The sequence below is a fragment of the Grammomys surdaster genome, unplaced genomic scaffold (assembly GCF_004785775.1).
Source record: "Grammomys surdaster isolate TR1022 unplaced genomic scaffold, NIH_TR_1.0 63, whole genome shotgun sequence".
Taxonomy (NCBI): domain Eukaryota; kingdom Metazoa; phylum Chordata; class Mammalia; order Rodentia; family Muridae; genus Grammomys; species Grammomys surdaster.
The window spans coordinates 15796671-15821025 of NW_021604565.1; the positions used below are offsets into that span (position 1 = coordinate 15796671).

The 24355-nt window shown below is 44.4% G+C and overlaps 1 protein-coding gene across 1 annotated transcript in view; it reads left to right on the forward strand.

Moving 5' to 3' along the window:
- Positions 1–692: 692 nt before the first annotated feature.
- Fzd6 (frizzled class receptor 6) overlaps positions 693–24355 on the forward strand; it is a 31110-nt gene continuing 7447 nt past the window's right edge. The window contains exons 1-2 of the mRNA XM_028767718.1: positions 693–869; positions 21049–21245. Coding sequence (XP_028623551.1) covers positions 693–869; positions 21049–21245 — 374 coding nt within the window. The remainder of the gene's footprint in view (positions 870–21048; positions 21246–24355) is intronic.

Consider the following 24355-nt stretch of genomic DNA (forward strand, 5'->3'; position numbering starts at 1 on the left):
TGGGTGGAATTCGGGGTACGGGGGCACGGGGTGAGCGCGTTGAAGGGGGAAGGTGCTGGAGGTGAAGAATGATCACAGGCCCACTCTTCCCAGGGGACCTCGGCCAACCCCGGCAGACGGATTCGCCTTTGCGAAAACAGGAAAGGCACATCCGCAGACGGCTGCTATTGTAGAGAGAGCTAAAGTTGAAGAACTCTGTCTGGGACTTAGGGAATCCCACTGGTCCTCATTTTTGCCATATAGTGAGATGACCAAGGGGCCCCTAAACCCATCTGCACCCCTTCCCCCTCTCCAGATTTCTTTACCCTGCCTCTCTTACCCAGTGTTTCAGACAGTATAAACCGTCATCAGCACTTCCCTAGAGTTGAGGCTTCCTTAGCTAAAGGATAGCCGGGCAGGTGGAAATGACTCTTGTTAAGATGGAATTTTCCACAGTTTTTTCTAGCATCAGTCACCTAGCATGAAATTTGACTTGGATTTGATTTTGTGACAGATGTTGCTGATAACACACTTTGGGTTTGTTTTTACAGCAATTGCCCCAGAACTCATTTTCAGGAAACAGTTTCTTTCAAAATGGTAAAAAGAATGAAATGACGAATTTGTACGTTTTCTCTCTGATTTGACAATCTTTTGATGCGGAAAGGAGTGTAAGAGTAATCCAAGCCATGTGGTAAAATCGGAGTCTGGAGAAGATGGAAATGTCCCCGTTTCTGTTGACATGCATTCTTCTGCCCCTCGTAAGAGGGCACAGCCTTTTCACCTGTGAGCCAATCACTGTTCCCAGATGTATGAAAATGGCCTACAACATGACGTTTTTCCCTAACCTGATGGGTCATTATGACCAGGGAATCGCTGCTGTGGAAATGAAGGTGAGTGAGTCTTCACGACTATATTGAAAATTAGTTTATATGTAGGTTCTCTTAACCTACTACTTTTAAATCTTTAAACAGTTTTTTTCCTATCATATTTTTAAAGTACTTTTGAAAATTAAGTAAGTTCCTCCCTTCCCGCTGACATATTTTGTCTACATTTGGGCCGCTAGTTAATTTGGTTTAAAAAAAGTTGAGTTCATAATGAAGGATGCTTACAGATAATAACAATATTTTGCTTTTCTGAATTTGTGTCATTGCTTCTTTAGGACTGTGACTTCTGAATTATTTTAATTTTTAACATTTTTTTGTTAGGTTGGTTTTTCAAGATAAGGTTTCTTTGTGTAGTCCTGGCTGCCCTGGAACTCACACTGTAGACCAGGCTAGCCTGGAACTCAAGAGATACACCTGCCTCTGCCTCGCGAGTGCTGGGATTAAAGGTGTGCGCCACCGTATACCACCACACTGGGCCCCAAATTCTGGATTTTTTAAATGGTTGACTGAACATATAATCTGTATTGCTTGAACTAAAATGAAAGAAACTTACATGTTTTTAAAAAGTACTTGGCAATTTATGTGACTGAGTTTTCCCAAAGCTAATAAATTATTGAAATGTTTTGGTGCTAAAGAGAATGTTTTACTAAAAGGTGACTTTCAGTAGCATGTAAGTGTGGTTTCTTTATATAGGATACTTGTTAAAAGAAAGTCCACTTGTAGGGTGAAGGGCAGTGTGGCTCTAAAGATTGCCTCAGGTGCCTCAGTTACCTGTCTCTGGTTTAGAGATATGCAAATGTCCCAGGGAGGTGTGGGAAGAAAGAGCTGCCTGTAGAGACAGGAACCTGCCTTGCCACACAGATCTGTTAGGTTGATAAGCTTCATGAAGAAAAAAAAGACAAGGATGTAAGTTTTGTAATCTTTCTCTAGAAAAGCTGCAGCCAGTAAAGGTTTTTCCTCAGGTTGTCTCTGAGAGATGTAACCCCTAGAAATATAATCTAGATAGATTTTAAACTGACCACATTTGATCTTGCAGCTTTGAAGGCTGAATAGTTAGTTGTCTGACTATCTCTCTGTAGACTCCTGTCTGGGTAGGGTGGTTTTTAAATACTAAGATATAATTTTAAAAGACTTACAAGTTATAGTGTTTTAATCTTTCAGTAGTTTTTCCAAACTAGAGCAGACTCCACTTCTTTCTATCAGATGGGCGGGGCACTGAGGACTGAGCATAGAGCCCCTCAAATACAGCAAGGTCTCGCCCACCCAGCTACACCCTCAGCCCTGCAAGGCCTTCTTTTGAACACTCAACAAAGGATACAGGGAGACTTTCACTGATTAATCAGAGCCGTAAGTGTATAGTGGATACCATCGAGCAGTAATTACAGCATTTGGTCTGGCTGCCTCTGATGATAGTGTGTTATAATACATGCTCCAGTAAGGATTCGTAAAGGACTTTATTTTAATCTGGTTTTCTCTCTATATAGCAGCTATGTACATTTTAGTCTTAAATGCTTACAGTGACCTTAGAAATTCATAACATTTACACTCGATGCCCTTCTTATAGGAGCAGAGAAGCAGACGGTACATCAGCTGTTTTAAAGGGCTTTGAAGGCAGTAACAACTAGTTTATGTTACATGGATTATCTTTTTTAAAGAGAGGTGCTTCTGTTCTACTTTTAAAAAGTTTCTTGTTGTTGTTGTTGTGTTTGTTTGTTTTAACTTATGTAGTTAGCTTCCCAGGTAGTTTGATGTCTAACACCATCAGGAAGGTTTTTGGTTCCGAGTGCTGGCTGACATCACCTGTCTCTTCCTGGTATATGACCTTCACATACCAAGCTTTGGGGCTGTCCAGGTTTCCTGTTACATTTCCATCGAATTAGTTTTAAGATAAAGGCTGAAGAATTGCATGGCAGTCATGGCAGCCACTTGTTCCTTCTTTTCTTGTCTTTTTGCAAAGAGTTTTTGTTTTGAGACAGAATCTTCCTTAGCTGCCCAGTCTGGTTTTGAACAGTCTCAAAACCAGGTAGGCTGTGAACTTCAAATTCTTCTTTCCTTCCTCCAGTGGCAGGGTTAGAAGTCTGTGCCCCTAGGGCAGGCTTTCTTTTCTTTTTTAATTAACAGGGTCTTCTTGTATTTCCCAGACTGGCCTGGAACTTGCTATATAGCCTGGGCTGGTTTTGAGTTCATGGTCCTCCTGCCTCCATGCTCTGAGATCATAGGCACTCACCACCATGCCTACCTCAGATGTACATTTTAGCTGCCAAGAATTCCATTAAGTCAAGAGATTTATCTTATTTTTCTCTTTTAGAATTTAATTTATTACTATATGTGTGTATATGCATGGTGTGTGTGTGTACAGATGTGCCATGCACAGTGCCAGTGTGGGGGGTCAGAAAGTCACGTGTGGGAGTTGGCTTTCTCCTTCCACCTTGAGCCCTGGGGATCTAACTCAGGCTGTCAGGCAAATGCCTTCTCCCACTGAGCCATCTCATCAAGTCCTCTCACGCTTTCTGTGCTCGGGTTTCATTTTGTGCTAGCTAGCCTCTTTTGTTGACATTAGGTCGCTAATTTATGATCAGATAAGCTAGGATGATAGCTCTCAAAGTTTAGTTCATAGACGGCAGCTTCGGGAGCATGTTAGAGACCCTGATCTCTGAGAACAGCGTACAGCTGTAGTAACAAACTGTCCCAGTAGATGTGATTATTAAAGTTTAAGACCCACTAAGTAAACCTTTTCTGTGAAGGGCCACATACTTTCAGATTTATAGACCGTGCAGTCCCTGTCACAGACAATATATGAGTGAATTAATATGGCTGTGTTTCAGTAAAACTTTAATGTGTTTGCAAAAAAATGGGCTCTGTGTATGGCACTAAATCTCTAAGTACTTGGAAGTGTTTTACAGATAGTATATCATGGAATAAATACACGTTGTGCACTCATAGTAATATGATACCTAGGCTCTTACTTTCCACATGAATTATCTTATTTATTCATTTGTGTTGTGTGTTGGGGAGACAGAGGCCAGACAGAGGAGTATGTTGGCTGTCCTTCTCTATTGCTTCCTACCTTATTGTCGTAAGACAGGGTTTCTCGTTGAGCCGGATCTTACTGTTTGGGCTAGGCTGTCTAGCTAGCAAGCCTGTGGGGTCTACCTGTCTGCCCATGTTGCTGCCATTACAGGCAAGCACAGCCACACTCAGCTTTTTGTGTGGGTACTGGAGATTTGAACTCAGATTCTCATACTTGCAGCTCTTGCTGCTTGTGGTGGTTTGAAAGAAAAAGGCCCTATAGGCTAATATGTGTGCATACTTGGTCCCCAGTTGGTAAAACTATTTGGGAAGGATTAGGAGGCATGGTCTTGCTTGGAGGAGGTGTGTCATTATGGGTGGGCTTTGTAGTTTAAAAACTTCCTCTCTCTCTTTCCCTCTCTGTCCCTCTCTCTTTGTCTGTCTGTCTGTCTGTCTGTCTGTCTGTCTCTCTCTCTCTGTCTGTCTGTCTGTCTGTCTCTCTGCCACCTATGTGTGGATCAGTATGTGAGCTCTCAGCTACTGCTCTAGCGTCTTGCCTGCCTGCCGTCCTGCTCCCCTCCGTGACGGTCATGGACTCTTAACTCTCTGAAACCATAAGCCCCAAATAAATTCTTTCTTCTGTAAGTTTTCTTGGGAATGGTGTTTTATCTTTGTCTGGCTTAGAACTTGCTATATAGACCAAGCTAACCCTCAACTCATAAAGATCCACCCACATCTGTCTCTGGAGTGCTGGGATTAAAGGTATGGACCACCATACCCTACTCGATATAATTTTTTAGGCTCAAATTTATCACAAGTTAGAGGAATCTGACAGGAATATCATGGTTCTTCAATTTTGCTTCAGAAATTGTTTGAAATAAGAGGTTTCAGTTTCTCCCCTCCTTTTGTGTCCCCCTTCATAAGGTCATCTGTATTACAAAGAGTAAGTTCTGACTCTGAATGGTAACTTGCCTTTATAAAAAAAGGATGCTGTCCAGTTGAACTGTCCCTGGTGGGAAAGAAAATGGCAGCTGGCTTTCCATTATGTGTCCTTTGTTTTGTGTCTAGAGCTTCGTTTCAGAACTTAGAAGGGCGACATCCTGTGAGAGGCTGACTTCATACTGTAGGACTGAGGTTGATCTAGGGAAAATGGAAACAGGAATGTTGTATTATTCTTTGTTGAGGTCCAGAGTCATGTATTGTGTTTGGACCAGCATGTGGCCATTTATCTTTAAACAGTTTAAAGGAAGTAAGCCATAAAACCTTTTCCTTTCCCCATGTTCATTTGTACTATTAAAGTGTTGATATTCAATTAGAAATAAAAGGAATGGATCAATGGATGTCTAAGAGAAAACAGTTTCTGTTTTAGAATGACTTTTTTTTTAGACATTTGTGGTTGTGTGCCTTTAGAAGAATCCAGAGGACTCTGTCCTGCCGACATTTATCACCTCTCCTTCTGTGCTTATACACGGAGCCCTACTAGAGAGCAGATGTTTAGTTTGGTCCAGCTACTTTGTATCTTAGGGTGTACTGTGTGAGAAGGCTGGTCCAGCTACTTTGTATCTTAGGGTGTACTGTGTGAGATGGCTGGTCCAGCTACTTTGTATCTTAGGGTGTACTGTGTGAGATGGCTGTGGCTATCCCAAGTAAAACATGAGTCACAGAGGTGAAACAGCTGCTTCGAAGTGTCCTCCTCAGAAGTGTATCGTGGCTGCCATTGCAGTTTAAATGCAGAACCGCAGCTCACCTTCCTGTGGGATGCCATGCTGTGGATGCAGGGACAGAACCTTGACTGCTTCTGGGAGATGGAGATAGGAGACTTGCATGTGAGCAGAAGGGGTCTATGGAAAGGCTCTGAGCTCCTCTCCTGGGTCTCAGTATCCTGCAGTCTGAGATGCTGTTGTCTGAGATGAGTCATACCCTCTGAAGAGCTCACCCACGAGGGGCTGTGAGAAGATTGTGGTGATTATTTTCTTTCCTGGAGAATGTAGAATGCAGGTAGTGGTAAGTTTTCCATCTCCCTTTTGTGTATTTGTATTGTGTCTATTAATATTCATTGAACCTAAATTATAGTTTTCTCAGAATTATAGTTTTCCATGTTGGACAGTTGCCATATAAAATATGGCATACTACCATAACAACCAGTAGTATGTATGTTTTTCCAGTTTTCCAAAGGAAATAAATGAAATGTTATAATGCTCCATACCAAAAAATATTTTCAAATAACAAGCCTCACATATAGAAGTAGTGTGCACTTTTAATTTTATTGTTTCGAGTTTCATTTTACATTTGTTAAAAAAAAAAAAGCTGACTAGCCTGAGATTGAACACATTGATAAAAGTAAGCAAAAGTGTTTGTAACACAATAACACCGTGATTGATTGATTTTCTTAAAGCAGTTATTCTCAACCTGTAGGTTGTGACCCCTTTGGGAGGCGGCCTCAAAAGACTTTTTCATAGGGATTGCATGAAATCATCAGAAAACACAGATATTATGATTCATACATAACAGTATTAAAATTACAGTTATGAAAGTAATATAAATAATTTTATGGCTGGGGGGTCACCACATGAGGAACTATATTAAAAGGTTGAAGCGTTAGGAAGGTTGACAACCTCTGTCTTAAACAGGCGTAGAGCGCATATGTTGTGAACTGAAAATCTGCAGTTCCTTGCCAAGGACCGGCAGTATTGTGATCCCTGTGTCAGTGGAGATACGTGTTCTTCAGCACTAATGGAGACAAGGCCTGTCCAACACAGTGTTAAGGACCCCTGTGTAGGCTAACCCTTTATGTTTTTATCAAAGGAAAAGAAGTCAAACACCTTTGTTCTTTTTTTAAGATGTATTTTATTGTTTTTCAGTTTTATTTGCTTTATGGTATGCGTGTTTTGTCTGCATGTGTGTCTGTGCCACACAAGTGCCTGGTCCTCCTGAATTGTGGGAGTCAGAGACAGTTACAAGCTGGCCGGTGGCTGCTGGGAGTTAAACGTGAGTCCTCTAGAAGAACCTGTGCTCTACACTGCTGAGCCATCTCTCCGGCCCTGTCAAACATGTCTTTTTCTCAGTCCCTCTAATACCTCTGACCCCAGGTCCACAGTCTGGTTTCCCTGTTATTACTGTGATATGGGGTGCTACAGGTCATCTTTCTGTATCTTTCTGAGACTAGCTGGTATCCATCCATTCAACAAAATATTCCAGTGCTTATATCAGTAAATACTGGAGACCCCGTTCAATTACTGGGCGTACAATAATGAATCAGTAGACCTCTGTGCTCTCTTGGAATGTATAGAAATAGAAAACAATCTGTTTCGTCTTACTCTTTTTCTTTATAGTTTCAGCAAAGGTTTGTATTCTTAGATTGCCTTTTGCCCACAGCCGCTCATAAACCAGGCACACAGTTAGACCCACTTCACTATTATTCTTGCTGTGGCCATTGTTTCATTTTCATGTGCTTTGTGATTATTTGTTGTCTGTAAGAGGAGCCTCCTTGAGTTTTTACTTTCTTCCTAAGATAGGGCACCGGGACTAGTTAGGCAGAAAGGGAACCGACTATTACAGCAGCGGGCAGCCTGTAGACTTACGAGGAGAGGAGAATTCGAGCTGAGGCTCCAAGGAAACAGGGTCCACCTAAGACCCTGACGGAGGGCCAGTCTGCTTGGGAGAACTAAACATAGGGTTTCACTGAGACAGATCCTGACTGGAAGGGGCCTAGGGTCTGAAGCTGACATTATGGAGCTGCACAGTCCATGTGGGTGCTGTGGCACACAGTAGGGCCTTAAGAGTGTTTGCTACCCTGCTTTTGGTATGGTGACCACTTGCCAGTAGCCAGGTCAGCCTCAAGGGGAAGTCATATTACTGAATTTAGGTGTCCCTTCTGTCACCATGACCTTTTGTTCCAGAGCCTAACAATCAAATCTTGAAATAACTAAGAAAAAAACCTGATTGACATCTGCAGAGTGGGTATTTAGTCTATATGGTTAAGAACTTCCTCTGCATGGAAGCCTTTTGGCTTGCATTCACACGCAACAAAAACATTGAATATTATAGGCTCATGTTGGAGAAAAAAATGTTGTCACATACTGCTTTTCCAGATCCTAATCACAAGTTCTTTTCATCTTCCAAGTAAAGGTGCCTGCCACCAAGTATGATCTGAGTGGGATCTCTGCAGCCCACATGGTGGAAGGAGAAAACTGACTTTAAGTTGTCCTCTGACCTCCACATGGATGGATGCCATGGCCTGTCCCCCCCCCACCCCCCACTAAATTTAAAACAAATTTTAAAGAAAATCCTATCTGTTTATGCCATTAGCAGTATCTATCAGTGTGGCTCCTTATCTCAGACTGTCTTTCTACTACTGATAATATGGATAAGACATAAAAGTTAAAGTTATATTTATTAGGGCTATCTGAATAAAGCTAACAACATATAATAGTTTACTCTTCGCTAGGCCAGCTTATATAAACTTGCCTGTTATTGGCCCTCTTGTCATTTAGTCAAAGGAAATTCTCCATGGAGCCATCAGTGCTGTTGGTGGTGTTTATTTGCTTGTTTTGTTGCTGGTGCTTGATTGCAGGCTTGAGTGTGCCAAGCAAGCGTCCCAAAATGGAGACACACCCTAGTTCTTCAATGACTCTGGGAGAAAAGTCATAATATGGCACAAGTAGACACCCTAAGAACATGCACAATATGCTTATGCTTCTGTCCCATGTCTTTAAAATGTGTAGCCACTTGAAGATGAAGAGTGTTGGGGACACCTGACGTCATGAGTAGGTGGGTTGAGCTCCTAGTTGAGGAGAGGTGATGTAGGTTGGCAATCTAGATAGTGCTTAGATTCTCTAGATATTCCACTGTCTGTTCAGTCCCCACTAGGAACTCGTAACAACTCTAAGGTGAAGATTCCCTTCAACTCAATGGAGTTAAACCATTTATTTGCTCTTAGTCTTTCCGTGGATGGGGGGGGGGGGTATAGGTCTATGGCTTCATCAGTTTTACATCCTCAGTATGATGGGCTGGTCTGACATCTGTGATGTGGTGATGTAGTTCAGGGTCTCTGGCAGCGAACTTGAGATGCAGAGCTGAAGAGTTGACTTACTTTAAGGCAGTGATTCTCATCTGAAGGGGTTATCAAGTAGATCTCTGGCTCCAACCCCACTTCCCAAATCAGTAGATCTGTGATGGGATGGAGAATCGGCATTTCTAAGAAGTCCATGGCAGTTGCTGGTGCTATTGATCTAGGGACTACTCTTTGGGAATCCCTTTCTATGGCGAGTTGGCCCAGGTGTGCCACTGGCCCTTCTGTGTGCTAGAGAGAAGCCTGGCAGGCTCGAGCAGCATGTGTGCTGGTTTGTTGCAGTAAGAAAACTACATCTGAAAAGGTACCTTAGCCATGCAAGCTAGAGTTGCTTAAGACTCCTAGAATGTTAACATGGGCAAGGAGTCGTGATTACTAGTTTTGATGGTGTTATAATCTCAGAAAGCCCTACTGTTTACATTATTGACTTGTTTTTAAATTTTCTATCACGATAGAGAAAAGACTTCTTGCTGAAGAACTGGCTCAGCAGTTAAGAGCACTGACTGCTCTTCCAGAGGTCCTGAGTTCAATTCCCAGCAATACATGGTGGCTCACACCCATCTGTAATAGGATTTGATTGCCTCTTCTGGTGTGCATGAGAAAAGACCTCTTAATAGTTTGTATTTGGGTTTTCTTCCCGTGATAATGTTTGTAGAAAACCAATATGGTTTTACATCCATATGTTTGCTAGATACGGCTGTTTAAGGCATCCATGAAGAGATTTGATAAGATGACAGTAGGCTGGATTTGGAGGTCCCTTGTCAAAAGCCCATTTACTGTCTGGTCTCTAGAAACCCTGAAGCTAACATCAAGTCCAGAATCTCTGAGAAACAAGCCCATATCAATATACAAAATTGTGTTTCTTCTTTTTTTTCTTTCTTTCTCTGGACCCTTAGAAGTAAATATCAGCAATGTCTTGGAATTAATTTTAGCTTTTTGTTTTCAGATTTTATTTTGATTTGGCTCTCACAGATCACAGCAGAGCGGACCTCTTGGTTGAAGCATTAATGAGTGATAGGATTGAACAGAGAGCTATTTACTTTCTTCTTACAAAGTCAGACTTTCCTGGAGGACAAGCGTTCCTCCAGGGCTGTGGCTGAGTGCTACATGAAGCTCTTGACACACGGCCTCATTCCGGAACCGTGGTCCCTCCTCTGCCGCTGTCACTGATGATGAATGTGACAGAAGCACATCACACTGACAGAACTTGTCAACCTGCAGGGACAATTGTGTATTTGGTTCTCACTTGCTTATGCTCTCAGCCCTTTGTGTGTCTTGTGTTTTACTCTGTGTGAATCATCCTATTCTCTACTAAAGAGTTCCTTAGAGCCCTCACTTCACACCACCATCCTTGTGCTCATCAGTCCGTTCTTCAGTTCTCTGGTGGCAGCTACTCAGTTGTCTCCTATGGTCTTCATTGGACACATCGTTCTCAGGTGTGCCGAGGATCCAAGAGGCTGCAAGGCTAATTCAGTTTGTCATTTATCCATCATATGTTATGACATTTCATCTCTAAGTAATAATAGGATGCTTACTGCTTTTGCCTCCAGTTAGGCCTGCAACTCAGGTCTAGATTTTTTTTTCCCCTTTACTGAGATCACTTACAATCCATTCTTTATGGAATTTGCATACTAGTCAGTCTTCTTTGGTTTATTTAAGCTAAAAAGAAAGAAAGAAAAACAAAACAAATAGATGGAACCTGAACAGCTAGTAGACTCCATGACAAAGCTGAGGGATCAGACTATCTGAAGGGGCAAAGGCGCCAGAACATGGATAAGATCATGCCAGAGGGCCTTTGTCGCCCATGCTGGACCTGTGGCACTGCAGAGGTGGTTGGTCCCCTACAGCTGTCTCACTTAATCTGTATGTATCTCTCTTTTGCCCAGTTTCTTTCCAAAAACCATGTACCTAAGGCATCCAGATGGTCAGGCCTACGAGTCTGTTGCCAAATGCCTCCCTGCACCCTTCTTAGGTTCTCTAAGGTCTCCTCAAACAGAGCTGATGAGTAGACAGACAGGAAGTGTTCACTGAGGGCTCAGTGCAAGACAGAGTTGCTTCCAAGATTGTTCTATTGTTTTGGAGTTTAGCTCTGCTGCTTGTGTCTCTGTTATGTTCTTCGTAAACTCAAGCTGTCATGAGTGTCCTTTGAGATCACCTAGGAACCTTCTCGAATTTCACTCTGAGAATACCCTGAGATCCAGAAACAGAAAATCACCTGTGTAAAGTGGCACACGTGGTTAAGCAGGATTTAGGATTCAGTTAGAATTGAACTACTAGCAGAGTATCCGTTGAGATTATGTAAAACAGTCCCGTGTTCTTGTTCTTATTAAGCTGTTTGCCCTAGTTTAGCTGCTTTTATTTTATCAGAACAGAATAGAGGTGTGAATTTCTCTTCCCGGTTTCTGCCAGTCCTAACAGTGGCAGCTCTGTCTAGGGTGTCTGAGGAGGGCTGACCCTTGAAAGAACCTACTCTTCATTTTTCTGAGGATGAACACTGCAGTTATCAGGATTGTTTTAATCATCATTAAATGCCCCGCAAAAGCGTTGTTGACCCTTCTTTGTTTCTGTGTGAGTTTCTCTGAGAATTCAATAGAAAAATGAAAAGAGCCTGAGTGCCTCCTGAAGATAGGCTTGCTGAGGGAGCAGACTCACTTCACCCAGAAGGAAAAACAAAAAGCCTTAAGAGAGCATGGGCTGTATTTCCTCAGCTCACAGGCTTACATGGTGTGTTCTCTGCAAATACTCACAGTTATATCATGGGAGTTCAGAATATAAAACTGAAGAAATATCAGAGGTCAGGTATGTAGTCTTTGCATCTAAAGGTTTGGTTTCCAAATGTGGTGTTTGAACATTCTGTGGGAAAATGCTGATTCCTAACAAGATTTTACTTCAAAAGGTTGGGACAACATTGGCATCCTGTTGATGCTGTCACGTGACTGCTGCCTTTTTTCAACAGTAGCTGCCCCATGGCTTGGAGTAGTACTTGTTTCTGAAGTATTGGTTCCCAGGTTATCTAGGCTTCAGGAGGTCTGCACATTGTAAACACAGCTGAGACTTTGATGTGTGGCCGATGAATTTCTGTTGTTTACAACTTGAAGAACAATTTCATGCAGATTCCCAATTGTCTTCTGATATGTCTGTCCCTCCTCCATCCATGTTGGATGAGGCTTTTTTGTTTGTCTTCTGGTTTGAAGGAGTTATTTTCAACAAGAACTGGGTAAGGAGTCAAGAGGACAGACCGAGGTCACATGGACTAGCGTCCCCTTGTCTCTGTCACTATACAAGGTAACTTACCTCTTAGAGCTTGACCCCTTATCTGCAAGATTGTTTCACAGGGTTATTGAGGTGTCTGAAAAGCTTGTGATAAGTATTAATAATAGATACGGCTTATAATACTATAATAAGTATTAATAGCATTATAAGATTTATAATTTACAGCTTAGGTATTGTAGCAGTGAGTCTGGAATAAGAACATTTAGATTCTAATTCAGCATAGATTTTTAGAACTTCCAAAATAATTTCCAGTAATAACTTGGGACACGTTCCTCTAATGATCCGAAGGTTGCCCCGGCTGGGTTGGTGTGGGTCTTCGATGTGGAGGTGTTGGGAGGTCACTGGAGTGAAGGAAACCAGGAAAGGCGTCCCAGCAGGGAGGGTCCCTTCTGGGTCTGTGCCTTTATTTGTTTAATATATCATTTTTTTTCTAACTTCCCACTTAACCGTCTCTTGGCTAGGTGAGGTATACACAGATGTTTTGAGAATAACAGATTCAAAGTCCTCCCAGGCCCCAAGACTAAGTCCTTTGTCTGTTAGTCTGAAACAGTTGGAAGTTGGTGGCTCTGTTGGATCTGACCCAAAGATACGATTTCTTTATCCTGCATGGTATTTTAAATGTATACATTAAAGTGCCAAGATTCAAGTTTTGGGATTTCTCCCCTAAAAGTTGAGGCTCTCATTTTTGTGTATACAAAATGGATGTGTCTGCCAACTCTGCTTACCGCTCCAAGCACGGGTCTGTCTCGTGCAGAGCCTCAACTTTCCCTGTCTCAGCGCAGACCCGCAACTGATGAGCCTGGCCTTTAGATGCAGTTTCAGTTTCCATTGTCTGATTTCCTCTCTTTTCTGTATATAAATATTAGTGTTTCTATAGTAGGCAACAGGAATAGAACCCATAGAAAATATGCATTGAAGGTAGATTTATTAATTTGTCTTGCATATGGACTGGGTAGTCTCAACAGTGGCCAGCTGGATGCTGGAGTGGCAGGGAAACCAGTAGCAGCTCGGTATACCATAACTTGCCATGTTTATCCTGTAAGAAACTTGTAGATCAAAGTACATGTGTGACTGCACGTGTAACTTTCATCTTGCCATCAACTGGACGTCACATTTTAAATGTTGGCTATCACTCACAGTGGCAGTTGTAAGACTCAATACAGAACACTTGCATTCTTTCTACGAAGAGTCTGGCTATTGGGCACTTTCAGGACCCCTACCACATTCATAAAGCTCCCTGAGGTCTTTTACTTGCGCTCAGCCATGTTGGAATATTCAGGGCCTGTTGTGGTTGGGTTGCTGTGCCTTTATTTGTTTAATAAAGGCTTTCTTGTAACTTCCCTAGTAGAGACAGTGTCCTGGGCGTTATTGTGGCTTTACACTTGCGTCTAGGCATCTGGGATTGGGACGACTGTAATTCTAGGTGCTGATATCTTGTGTTTGTTGGCTGGGCGTTTTGTTCCTTGGTTTCTCTTTCCTCTCTGTGGTGGCCACATGTTGCCTGGCAGGAAATTATTCTAGAGTGTGGCTACTAGGGGCTCCAGGTAACATGTGTCTGGCTATGAGGAGCTGAGGCTTAGGGTGGCTAAGGGCCAGGTAAGGTCAGGGGCTTTCAAAAGAGGGAGGAGAGCCGGGTGGTGGTGGCGCACGCCTTTAATCCCAGCACTTGGGAGGCAGAGGCAGGCGGATTTCTGAGTTCGAGGCCAGCCTGGTCTACAGAGTGAGTTCCAGGACAGCCAGGGCTATACAGAGAAACCCTGTCTCGAAAAACCAAAAAAAAAAAAAAAAAAGAGGGAGGAGAGTAGGGTGTAACACCAGGATCTGCTAAGTCAGCCCCCTGGGTATGGGGGCAGGGTAAGGAGAGGCCACAGCAGAAGCTTGCTAAGGAGCTGCAGGCGGGCCTGGGAGCGTGGCCTTGGAGGAATGGAAGGACAAGTGAAGACCTCAATTAGCTTACCTGCTTCCTTGGCAGGAGTGGCCTGTGGGTTCCCAGGGAGTGTCTGCTGGGTTTCGGGGATAGGGTGGGACAAAACAAAGAGTTTGGGGGAAGAATTTTGCAGGGAATGTTGTGATGCTCTATGTGGCTCACTGGAGATGGGTACAGGAGGGATGGCAGGCTGGGTATAGGAGCGATGGCAGGCTGCAGCAAGTCTGCTGCAGAGCTGGGGCTGAGACTGAGGGGTTGAACTTGGAGGAGCACAGGGAGAGGTGAAGGTCTGCAGCTAACCCATCTGCGTCCCTGCCCAGTGTGGCCTGTGCCTTCCCAGGGAGTGTCTGCTGATGGTGGGGCTGGGAAGTCAAGGGAGAAAGATCTGTTGGATACATGGGAGGTGGGGGCAGGGAAAGGGAGGCTGCAGTGCTGCAGAGCTGGGGATGAGACTGAGGGATTTGACTCGGAGGAGCAGAAGGTGAAGTGAAGGTCTGTAGTTAGTCTACCTGTTTCCCTGACCAGAGGTGGTTACCAGACACCCAGAAGTGTTGTACTAGAATTAGACTTGTTGAGGACAGCATTAACAGTGACGTAAGTGTACCAGCTGGTCACGCCTCCTTGTCGTACCTCTTCCCCAGAAGAGGATTCTCACATGGTGGCATTTTCCATGCCAGGTGAAATGCTGACCATTAAATGCCCTTTTCAATGGCAAAGGCTCAGAGATACAGATGCCAGCAGTGGGCTGGAGAGATGACCAGGCCATTCTCAAATGCTTGGCCTACAGCTAGAGTCTCAGAAGACCAGCGTGGTGGGCCTGGTTTTGCAGTCACTTTGCCACATCAGGTCAGGTGAACTTTGTGTGGGTCCAACATTCTCTAAAAACTATTGCGTGTGATTGTTGGGCGTGGGTTCTGTAAGTTTTTTTTTTTTTTTTTTTGGTTTTCCGAGACAGGGTTTCTCTGTGTAGCCCTGGCTGTCCTGGAACTCACTCTGTAGACCAGGCTGGCCTCGAACTCAGAAATCCACCTGCCTCTGCCTCCCAAGTGCTGGGATTAAAGGCGTGCGCCACCACCGCCCGGCGGGTTCTGTAAGTTTTGAGATGAGATCTCCCTGTGGAGTGTAGCTTAGCCTTCTGTCTCTGCTTCATTGTGACCCTGAAACCGTCCAGCTCTCCTTGTTTTTACTGTTTTTTATGCTGTTTATATTTTAAGAAAATTTTACTAGGTATAAGCTGTATTCAGTGTATTTTAAAGTGTATTTGTTGCAGGTTTATGTCAGGACCTATTTTAGTTGGCCATACTGAAGAAAGCACAATCCCTCTTCCTTTTTATAATTCACTGACAAGAGGTTTTCCTAGGTTTCTTTGCTTGTTTGGTAATACAGCTATGGTTTTAAGAGGGTTTTTGTTTGTCTGTTTGTTATGTTTAAATGACAACATCTCTAACATCTGTTTTCTGTGGAGAAATGATGCTAATACATAGGTCCAGTACATTCCTGTCAGATCAGGATTTCCAGTCCTCTCATACTACACATTCTCTATATGTATTTATGCTGATGAGTTTAAGAATGTGTATTTTTTTAAAGCTATATCTTATTATTTATTCATGTATGTGCATGTGTCTATGTATATATGCCGTGTGTGCATGTGTGTGTGTGTGTGTGCGTGTGTTTGCGTTTGCGCATGCGTGCGCCTACAGAGGCCTAAAAAGGCAATTGGATTATCTGGAGCTGAATTACAGATGGGATAAGCTGCCAGATTGGATGCTGGGATCTGAACTCAGGTTCTCTAGAAGAATGGCTTACCTGCTGATCTGTCTCTCCTGCCCCAAATCTATATCCTGAAAGCATTCTACCTGTATCACTCTGTTTAACGGCCTGCTAGTAGTTCATCTACACTCAGATATCCCATAGACACTTCTGACTCCCCATCAGCAGTCGGATGGATAGGTTAACAAATGATGGTATGGCAGCACAGTGGAATACGACTCAGCAGTTGGAGGGGATGCATGACATGGGTGCACGTCGGTGACCTGGGCTGGAGAGCAGGACTGTGGCTCCTGGTACCCACATCAGGTGGCTCACTACCACTTTTGACTATCCTTCTAGGGAGTCAGATGCCCTCTGGCCTCCCTCTTGGGGCACCTACATACACACATGGTGCACATGAGCTCACTCAGGCTCACATAACTAAAATGCACAAATAAACCTTTGAAAACAGTGGTGATTCTGGGTTACAGAAGCTAAACAACAAAAAGAAAACACACCATGTGGTTCCACTTATATAAAAGTATAGATGCAGTTGCTAGGGGTGGTGATTTACTGAGTGGATGAGGTAGGGGAAGGTCGGAGGGAGGGACTACAAGAGAATAATAGAATACACTCACCTTAATTTCAGTAATAGTTTCAAAACATACCCAATTGCAACCATCGTGTGTTTAACTCATATGTGATCACTTGAATATAGCTGGGAAACCCCTCAATACCAAAAGGCTTTCAGTAGGAGAACAACAATCCTTGCCTGCACTTCTCCACCTACCCCAACCCTGTTTCCTAGAGCAGCCACTCTGAGCAGAAAACACGCTTTCTCTGTTATTTGTTGGCTTGTGTCTTTAGAACTGGTCTGTAGGTCAGACCTCAGCTGTCTTGTTCCACTGAGTTTAATTCTCTTTCTAACATCCTAATAACAATATTAGCTAAGTCAATATCAGTGTTAGCATTGCTGGGGACATTGAATATCAAATGCTACTGTATCAAGAAGTATATTTTATTTCTTTAATATCCCCCACAGTTAATGCAATAATTGCATTTCCCCTAGTTCCTTTGCTTTCAATACATACGGCTGGCTTTTTCAAATGTCTTAATAGATTTGTCAGACACCAAGCAGCCATAGGTGTTGAATTAATCTCTCTCTACCTCCTTTCCTCCCTCTCCACCACTGTGTGTGTGTGTGTGTGTGTGTGTGTGTGTGTGTGTGAACTACTTATCCTCTTTCCTCCACGTCTTGAGAGCCAGGTTTACAAGCCACCACACCTGGTTTACACAGTTCTGGAGATTGTATCCAGGACCCTGTACGTGTGAGGCAGGCACTTAACCAACTGAGCGACATCCCCAGCTCCATGAGCAGCTGATCCCAGTCTCCACTCTCATTCCCAGGTCTCTTTCCTTCACCCATCCGTCTTCCCGTCAAGTGTGCTCTGATTGCCTTGTGCACTAGACTGCCAGCTGTGCTGCTGAGGAGCCTCTCTGTCTTCAGTACCGGGCACTTGAGTCCTGCGTCCTTGAGACCTGCGTCCTTCTCTGCCATTTCCCTTCATGTTTTCATCAATGTCTTTATCAGGTCTGCTACATACTCTACTTTCCTCCCTCTCTTACTGAAAGTAGATTTTTTTCCATCACATAATATATCCGGATTATGATTTCCCCTCTCTCCTCCCAGCTCCTCCTCCCCTCCCATCTCGATCCCTTTCTGCCTCAATAGAAAACAAACAGGCTTCCAAGGGAATATTACATATTATAACATAACAATATAATATAATGTGATAAAATCAAAACTAACACTTCAGAGTAGAACAAAACCAGCAGAAGGAAAAGAGCCCAAGAGAAGGCACAGAGACAGAGGCCCGGTCGTTCACACACCCAGGAGTCCCAAAAAACAACAAACTGGAAGCCATAATGTGTATACAAGAGACCTGTAGGGTAAAAACAGAGAAAAAGAAATATGTAACTAAAATAAAAAAATCTTTATAAAAAAAAGAAAGAGGAAAGGCCAGCATGAGAATGTAACACAAGAAGCCTCCACAGACACCGTCTCCGTGGCATGCACTGCTGGGCACACAGCCCACGCCTAAGAGTGGTTTCTTTTCCCTAGTGAGACTCACTTGGAGGAAACTTTTTTTTTTGCAGATGGTTATCAGTTGGAGAGGCTTCTGGGTTAGGATGGAGACGTGTTCCCGTCTCCTTTCTGCTCTAGGATGCCATCCGGCGTAGACCTGTGCAAGCTGTGTCAGCCTCTGTAAATTCATATGTGCGTCGATCCTGTTGATTTAGAGCACTTTGGTGTCCTCCGTCTCCTTGGTCCTACAGCCCTTCCCCCTCCTCTCCTGCTAAGGTTCCCTGATTTCTGATGGGAGGGATTTGATGGAGATATTCCATTAGGGCTGATTGTCCAAGGCATCACACTCTGCATACAATATCTGGCTGTGGGTCTCTGTATTTATTCCCATCTGTAGCGGCATATTGTCCCTGCAAGTTGGGAGGAGCTAAGATGGGAGGAATAAGGAAGGAGAGGAGGAGTAAGGAGAGGAAGAGTAAGGAGGGGAAGAGGGAGGAGTAAGGATAGGAAGAAGAGGAGAGTAGGAGGCAGAAATGTAGGAGCCATGGATGGCCATGCATGTATCAAGAGCAGTCCTGGGTAAAAAACTTATATCTAGGTTAGGTAATTGGTTAACGCTTCTAATTGTGTGGGCATCTTGTTATTTGAGCATTGCCAAATAAATACAGCTATTGGATAATCTTTAACCATTAGAGTCTCATTTCTACCGGGTACCGCATGGATGGCGGGATGGTCTAGGCTCAGCCCAACCTTGTGGAGACAGCGTGGGAGATTGGCAGAGTCATCTCCCATTCTGGTGTTTCATGGGGGCAGGGCCGGTGTTCTGGCCGCCTGAGCAGCAGTGAGAATGCCACCACGGCTCGTGGCCACAGACCTAGGCTAGTCGGGGACATGGCGGATGATTAAGAACAAGCAAGATTAGGTGCCACCAATTTAAAATATTACTGCACACCACCTGCTACAGGAGGAACCTTCACAGTACATACTCTACTTTTTAATTTGAAAGCTAATTTTAAAAATTCTTTCCAGGCCCCAAAATGTCATTATTTTACCCTAACCTAACTATATGGCTAGACACAGAATTCTTTTTCTATTTTTTTTTCTCTGTGTAGCCCTGGCTGTCCTGGAACTCACTCTGTAGACCAGGCTGGCCTCGAATTCAGAAATCCTCCTGTCTCTGCCTCCCAAGTGCTGGGATTAAAGGTATGCACTGCCCGGCTTCAGAATTCTTTATTGAAGGTCATTTTCCTTCTGAATTTTAGAATGATGTCTTCATTGCCTTTTAGCATGTGATGCATGTATGATGAAATGTTTAGAATTATTTCCGTTGCGTACTTGTCCCTTGGATGCATTGTGCTCTTTCTTTCTGGTCTGATTGTTTGTTTTGGTGTTGTCATTGTCCATTCTTCCCGTTTGCACATGTTCCGGTTATCCAGTTATCTTTCATATTTACATTTACAGGAGAGAGACGTCATGGAGTAGCAGGCTACCTCAGCAGCGAGTGGAATACTCAGAGACCCTCCCCTCCTTTAATCCTGGTGGGGAGGGTAAATGTTAAGAAACAAATGGTAGACTTAGGTAGGGACAATAAGGGGTGGAACATGACAGAATCCTTTAGATAGGCACGTGGAGGATTCCTGTGCAGGTGACAGGTGAGCAGACTCAGACTCAGTGAGGTCAGAAGTCATGGCTGGTAGAATGAAGGGACAGCAGGTGGAAAGCCCGAGGCAGACGCAGCATGGGAAGCAGAGGAGAGGGGGGGGGGCAGAAGACGAACTGGAGCCAGTGTGGGGGTCTGGGGCTTGAGGCCCGAAGGCTTGGTAAAGACTCTGACTAGTTCTGGTGGAGTCCTTGGACAAACTTAGGTTTTAGATAATCGTATTGGTGGAACTATGGGTTGGTATGAATGTGAGATTAGCAAGCGTGGGATAGAGTGAGACCCATAGGAGGCTTTCAGTGGGCCAGGGAGGATACAGTGCCTTTGACGGGGTGGTTAACAGTGGCAAATGGTCAAATCTGACGTATGTTTTAAGGGAGAATCATAGGACTTACTGATGGACTGGATATAAAGAGAAAGGAAGAGAGTAAAGGTTGGATCTCGAGGTCCTTGGCCTGAGCAGCTTGAGCATCATGAGATACAGACGGTCGTGGGACTGTTTGGAGGACCGGGGAGCTGTGTTGTAGGTGGATGGAGTGTGAGGTGCACCAGAGAGATGGGGCTGGTGGGTAGGTGGATGGAGTGTGAGGTGCACCAGAGAGATGGGGCTGGTGGGTTTTCCTGGGGCAGGGTTCTGGCAGGAATGTTTTAGGATCTATGCTCTAGAGCATCTGCCTTACTTAGAAGTAACAGATAGAGGATCAGAAGAGGAACAATGCGGTGAAATCCAGAAAAATTAGTGTCCCATAAGAGAAAGGAAAACTCTGAAGAAAGCAGAGTTGTGTTGGTTGGTGATGTAAATAGACTTAGAATTTATCAGTAGGCTGAGGATGGTGGCTGTCACATGCAGTTGCACCTGCCGTCCCTTCACTTTGCCAGCCTCTGACATCACTGAGTCTGAGTCTGCTCACCCGTCACCTGCACAGGCATCCTCTACCTCCCTAGCTAAAGGATTCTGTCATGTTCCACCCCTTACTGTCCCTACCTAAATCTACAAAGTCATTAAATACCGTTTGTTTCTTAATGTTTACCCACCCCACCAGGATTAAACTGCAGGAAGTGATTCCGACTATTCCATTTGCTACTGTATCCCCAGAGCCTAGGGTACTGTGTGCTACCCTGTGATGGCTCTTATAAAGACTAACTATAACTGAATAATGAATGCCTGTGCAACTGGCATGAATGAATAATGACAAAGCGGAACTTCTTGGAAAAGGTATAACCTATAAAATGATAATTTCCGTCTTACTTGAAGAGCTCATACATAAATTTAACACAAAAAGTCACTACCACAAAATTTAAACACGTTGAAAGAGAGGTTAAGGCTCGTTTGGAGGGTAGGTGAGAAAGTATTCTCTTTAAGCATTTATGATTAACATTTCCCTAACTGGGTCTCCCTGGTTTTTCTAATAGCGCTTTCTGCCTCTTGCAAATCTGGAATGTTCACCAAACATTGAGATGTTCCTTTGCCAAGCTTTTGTACCAACCTGCACAGAGCAAATTCATGTGGTTCCACCTTGTCGGAAATTGTGTGAGAAAATATATTCTGATTGCAACAAATCAATGGACACTTTTGAGATCCGATGGCCCGAGGAACTTGAATGTAATAGGTGAGTGATTCTCAGTGAAAGGGAAAACTGCAAACACTAAATACGAAGGGCATTTCAGTGTTGTGAGCGGATCACGGTACTACTGACATGATTTGACTGATTGTATTGCTGCACACAATATATGTAGGCATGGTGGGGGTGAGCACCATAGACTACGGTTAGCCATAGACATGCTTATTCTTGCTGTCAGGGAACCCACGTGAGGATCAAGGGCAGATAATAAGTAGTTCTGCTGGTGACTACAGTGACTGATGATAGAGTTCCTAAGGCTATGAGAAGGGATTGGTGCCTGTCACCTGCCTTGGGGTGGGTGGTCAAGAGGATTGACTGTTGATAAGTGAATGAAGGATAACGCTGAGTTACTTAGGTGATGGAGAGGGGATGAACACTTCAGGCAGCAGGAGCAGCTTGTCCAGATACCTTGTGACAGGAGAGAGCTCGGCCTGTGAGAAGCTGAGCGAGGTGGCGCATGGCTACATCTCAGTGCTCGGGGCTGTGCCACGTGGGTCAAGAACTCAAGGCCAGTCCAGGCTATAGTGTGAGACCTCGCCTCAAAAGCAAACAGAGCAGAACAGCGAGGCAGTGCAGCGCGAGCCGTAAGTGTAAGAAAAGCTGTGGTGCACACAGTGGTCGGCCTCAGCTCCAGCATGACTGTCTGCTGACAGCAGCGGGGTCCCCAGGTGTGTGAGAGTGGGAATGTTCGCTGTGTGGAACAGGATACTCACACTACCATCTCAGGAGGGTTGTTGGAAATCTCTCCATGACAGCTTGCCTCAGGACCCAGGCCACCTCCCTTTTCCAGCTTTGCTGAGGAGGGAGTGATCGAGATACAGATCTCACTCAACAGCCTGTGAGAGTTTGTCAAGATGTCAATCATTTGGTCACAAGTGAACTAATAAGAAAAGTGGGAAATGAATTTGTGTCCAGAAAGGAGGGAGGGATCCAGGGATGAGGAAGCACAGGGTGTGGTCACTCTGGGGGAGCCTTCACTCTTACTAAAGTGGTGGGGTGAAGGATAGGCCTCGGGGACTAACGGTGGGAGGAGAGATGAAGTCAGACACAGGAACTGTCTTCATGGAACTTGGTGTTGAAACAGAGCAAGAGGTGTGGCGGCCATAGGACACTCAAGGTTCACTGTAGTGAGGTGAGTGGTGTGGTTGGACAGAGGTTTAGTAAGAGATAAAGGAGCAAGAACTGACTAAGAACTTCCAGGAACAAGGGAAAGGCAGTTGTCTGGGGAGGACAGAGGATCCCAAGAGCAAGTCTGGGTAGGCGGGCCCTCCACTGCAACAGTAGGATGGAGGTCAGGATGGCACAGTGTAGGAGGATCATACGGTTACCAAGGTGCCTGAAGGAATCCTCCCTGCTGGTATCTACAGAGAATAGCCAGTGTCTGCATCCTGCTGCATCCTGCCGTGGAGTCTGTACATTTGAGAAGTGACAGGTGTGTTGAGTGAAAGAGCTAGTCAGCTGTAGAGGGACTGTATCTCTTCAGGAAGTGTGGGTGGTCCTGAGGCTGTAGTGGATATTCTGGTCTCTTGAAACACCCGCAGCAGTGGTGGGATGCTTGGGCCTGTGTATTTGAGAAGCAGATATTTGGGTTTATCTGTGGTTGAAGTTTTATCAGATGGATACAGTGCAAAGATAATATGAGGGGCTGGAGAGATGGCTCAGCAGTCAACCAGGGTTCGATTCCCAGCACCTACATGTCAGCTCAGAACCACTCATTAGTCTGGTTCCAGGAAATCTGATGCTCTCTTCTAACCTGCGATGTCAGCAGGCATGCACAGGGTACACATACAAACACGGAGACAGAACACTCGTGCTCATAAAATAAATAGTAAAAAGAAAAGTAAAATGAAAGAACACTGAGAGGGGGGTTCTCTCAGCATTAGTCTGCAACTGTTTTAAGTGGACGAGGACTGAGGTGGAAAATTTAAAGAATTGTCCTGTGGAAATGAGATGTCCCAGAGGTTTAAAAATGCATTGAAGACAGTTTTTGATAAACACAGTGTAAGATCTGAGCTTACAAACCAGGGGCAGGATGCCTGAGTTGATTCCTATGTCATAACTACAGACAGCCAAAGTGGCTAGCCATCATCACTGAGGAAGAGCATTAAGCAGCCAGCGTTTAATGAGCTGTCCACAGGATGGTCAGATCGCTGAGGATGGCAGCTGGGAGGCGGGCTCTCAAGTCTCTGCCCACTCTTCACTGTGCTCTTACTGCACATCTCTCTTGTCACACACCAAACACACCACAAAGAACTCCCATCGTCAAGGGCCTTACATCTTAGTGGCAGGGAGATGAAGTCAGTCCCCTAGGACTTGAAGTCAGGCCCCATTGGCCTGTGGGTGAGATGTTTGCACTCAGTGGGATTGCCTGCGCAGGGTCAAAGCAGGAGGATCGTGACTCAGAAACATGCACTGGTCCCCAAGCTGACATTCCCCCCCCCCCTTTTTTTAGAGTTATACTCTGTAAAGTTTGATTTTGTTGAGAACAAACACTATTTTCTTACACCAAGTCAAATTTGTTTTGTGTTAGGACTACTTGATACATTGCCATAGGAAGTGGAATCTCCATTTGTAAAGAAACTATGTAAACCCAATATCAAACCATATCTCACTTCTACAAAGCAGATAGACACCTCTTCTTAAACTGTCAATTGATTTGATCACTAGAAATATTCTAACTTCGTCCTAGATGTAAAAACAGTCTTCGGGGTTTGATGGCATCTTATTTAGCAATTACAAAAGCAGGAGAGTCTGAGTGAAGCCCTGGTCCTGGCTGCTGAAGGGTTTGACAGCTACACAGGCAGCTTCTGTTTGACTCAGACTCTGGAACAATGGCACACCTTAGGCTCGTGGTTCCCAGGACAGTGCCTCTGTCCTTCCAAGGGCCTTTGGTTTGGAACAGGCAGAAAAGCAAAGACTCAGAGCATTCTCTTGTCTTTCTTTCCCTTATTCATAGACACCCTTTCTTTCTGTGTGCCTGTCCTGTTTTCAAGAAAACACACTTTGGGGCAGGAGCGATGGCTCAGTGGTTAAGAGCATCGCTCTTGCAGAGGACTGGAGTTTGACTCCCAGCACCCACGTCATGTGGCTCACAACTA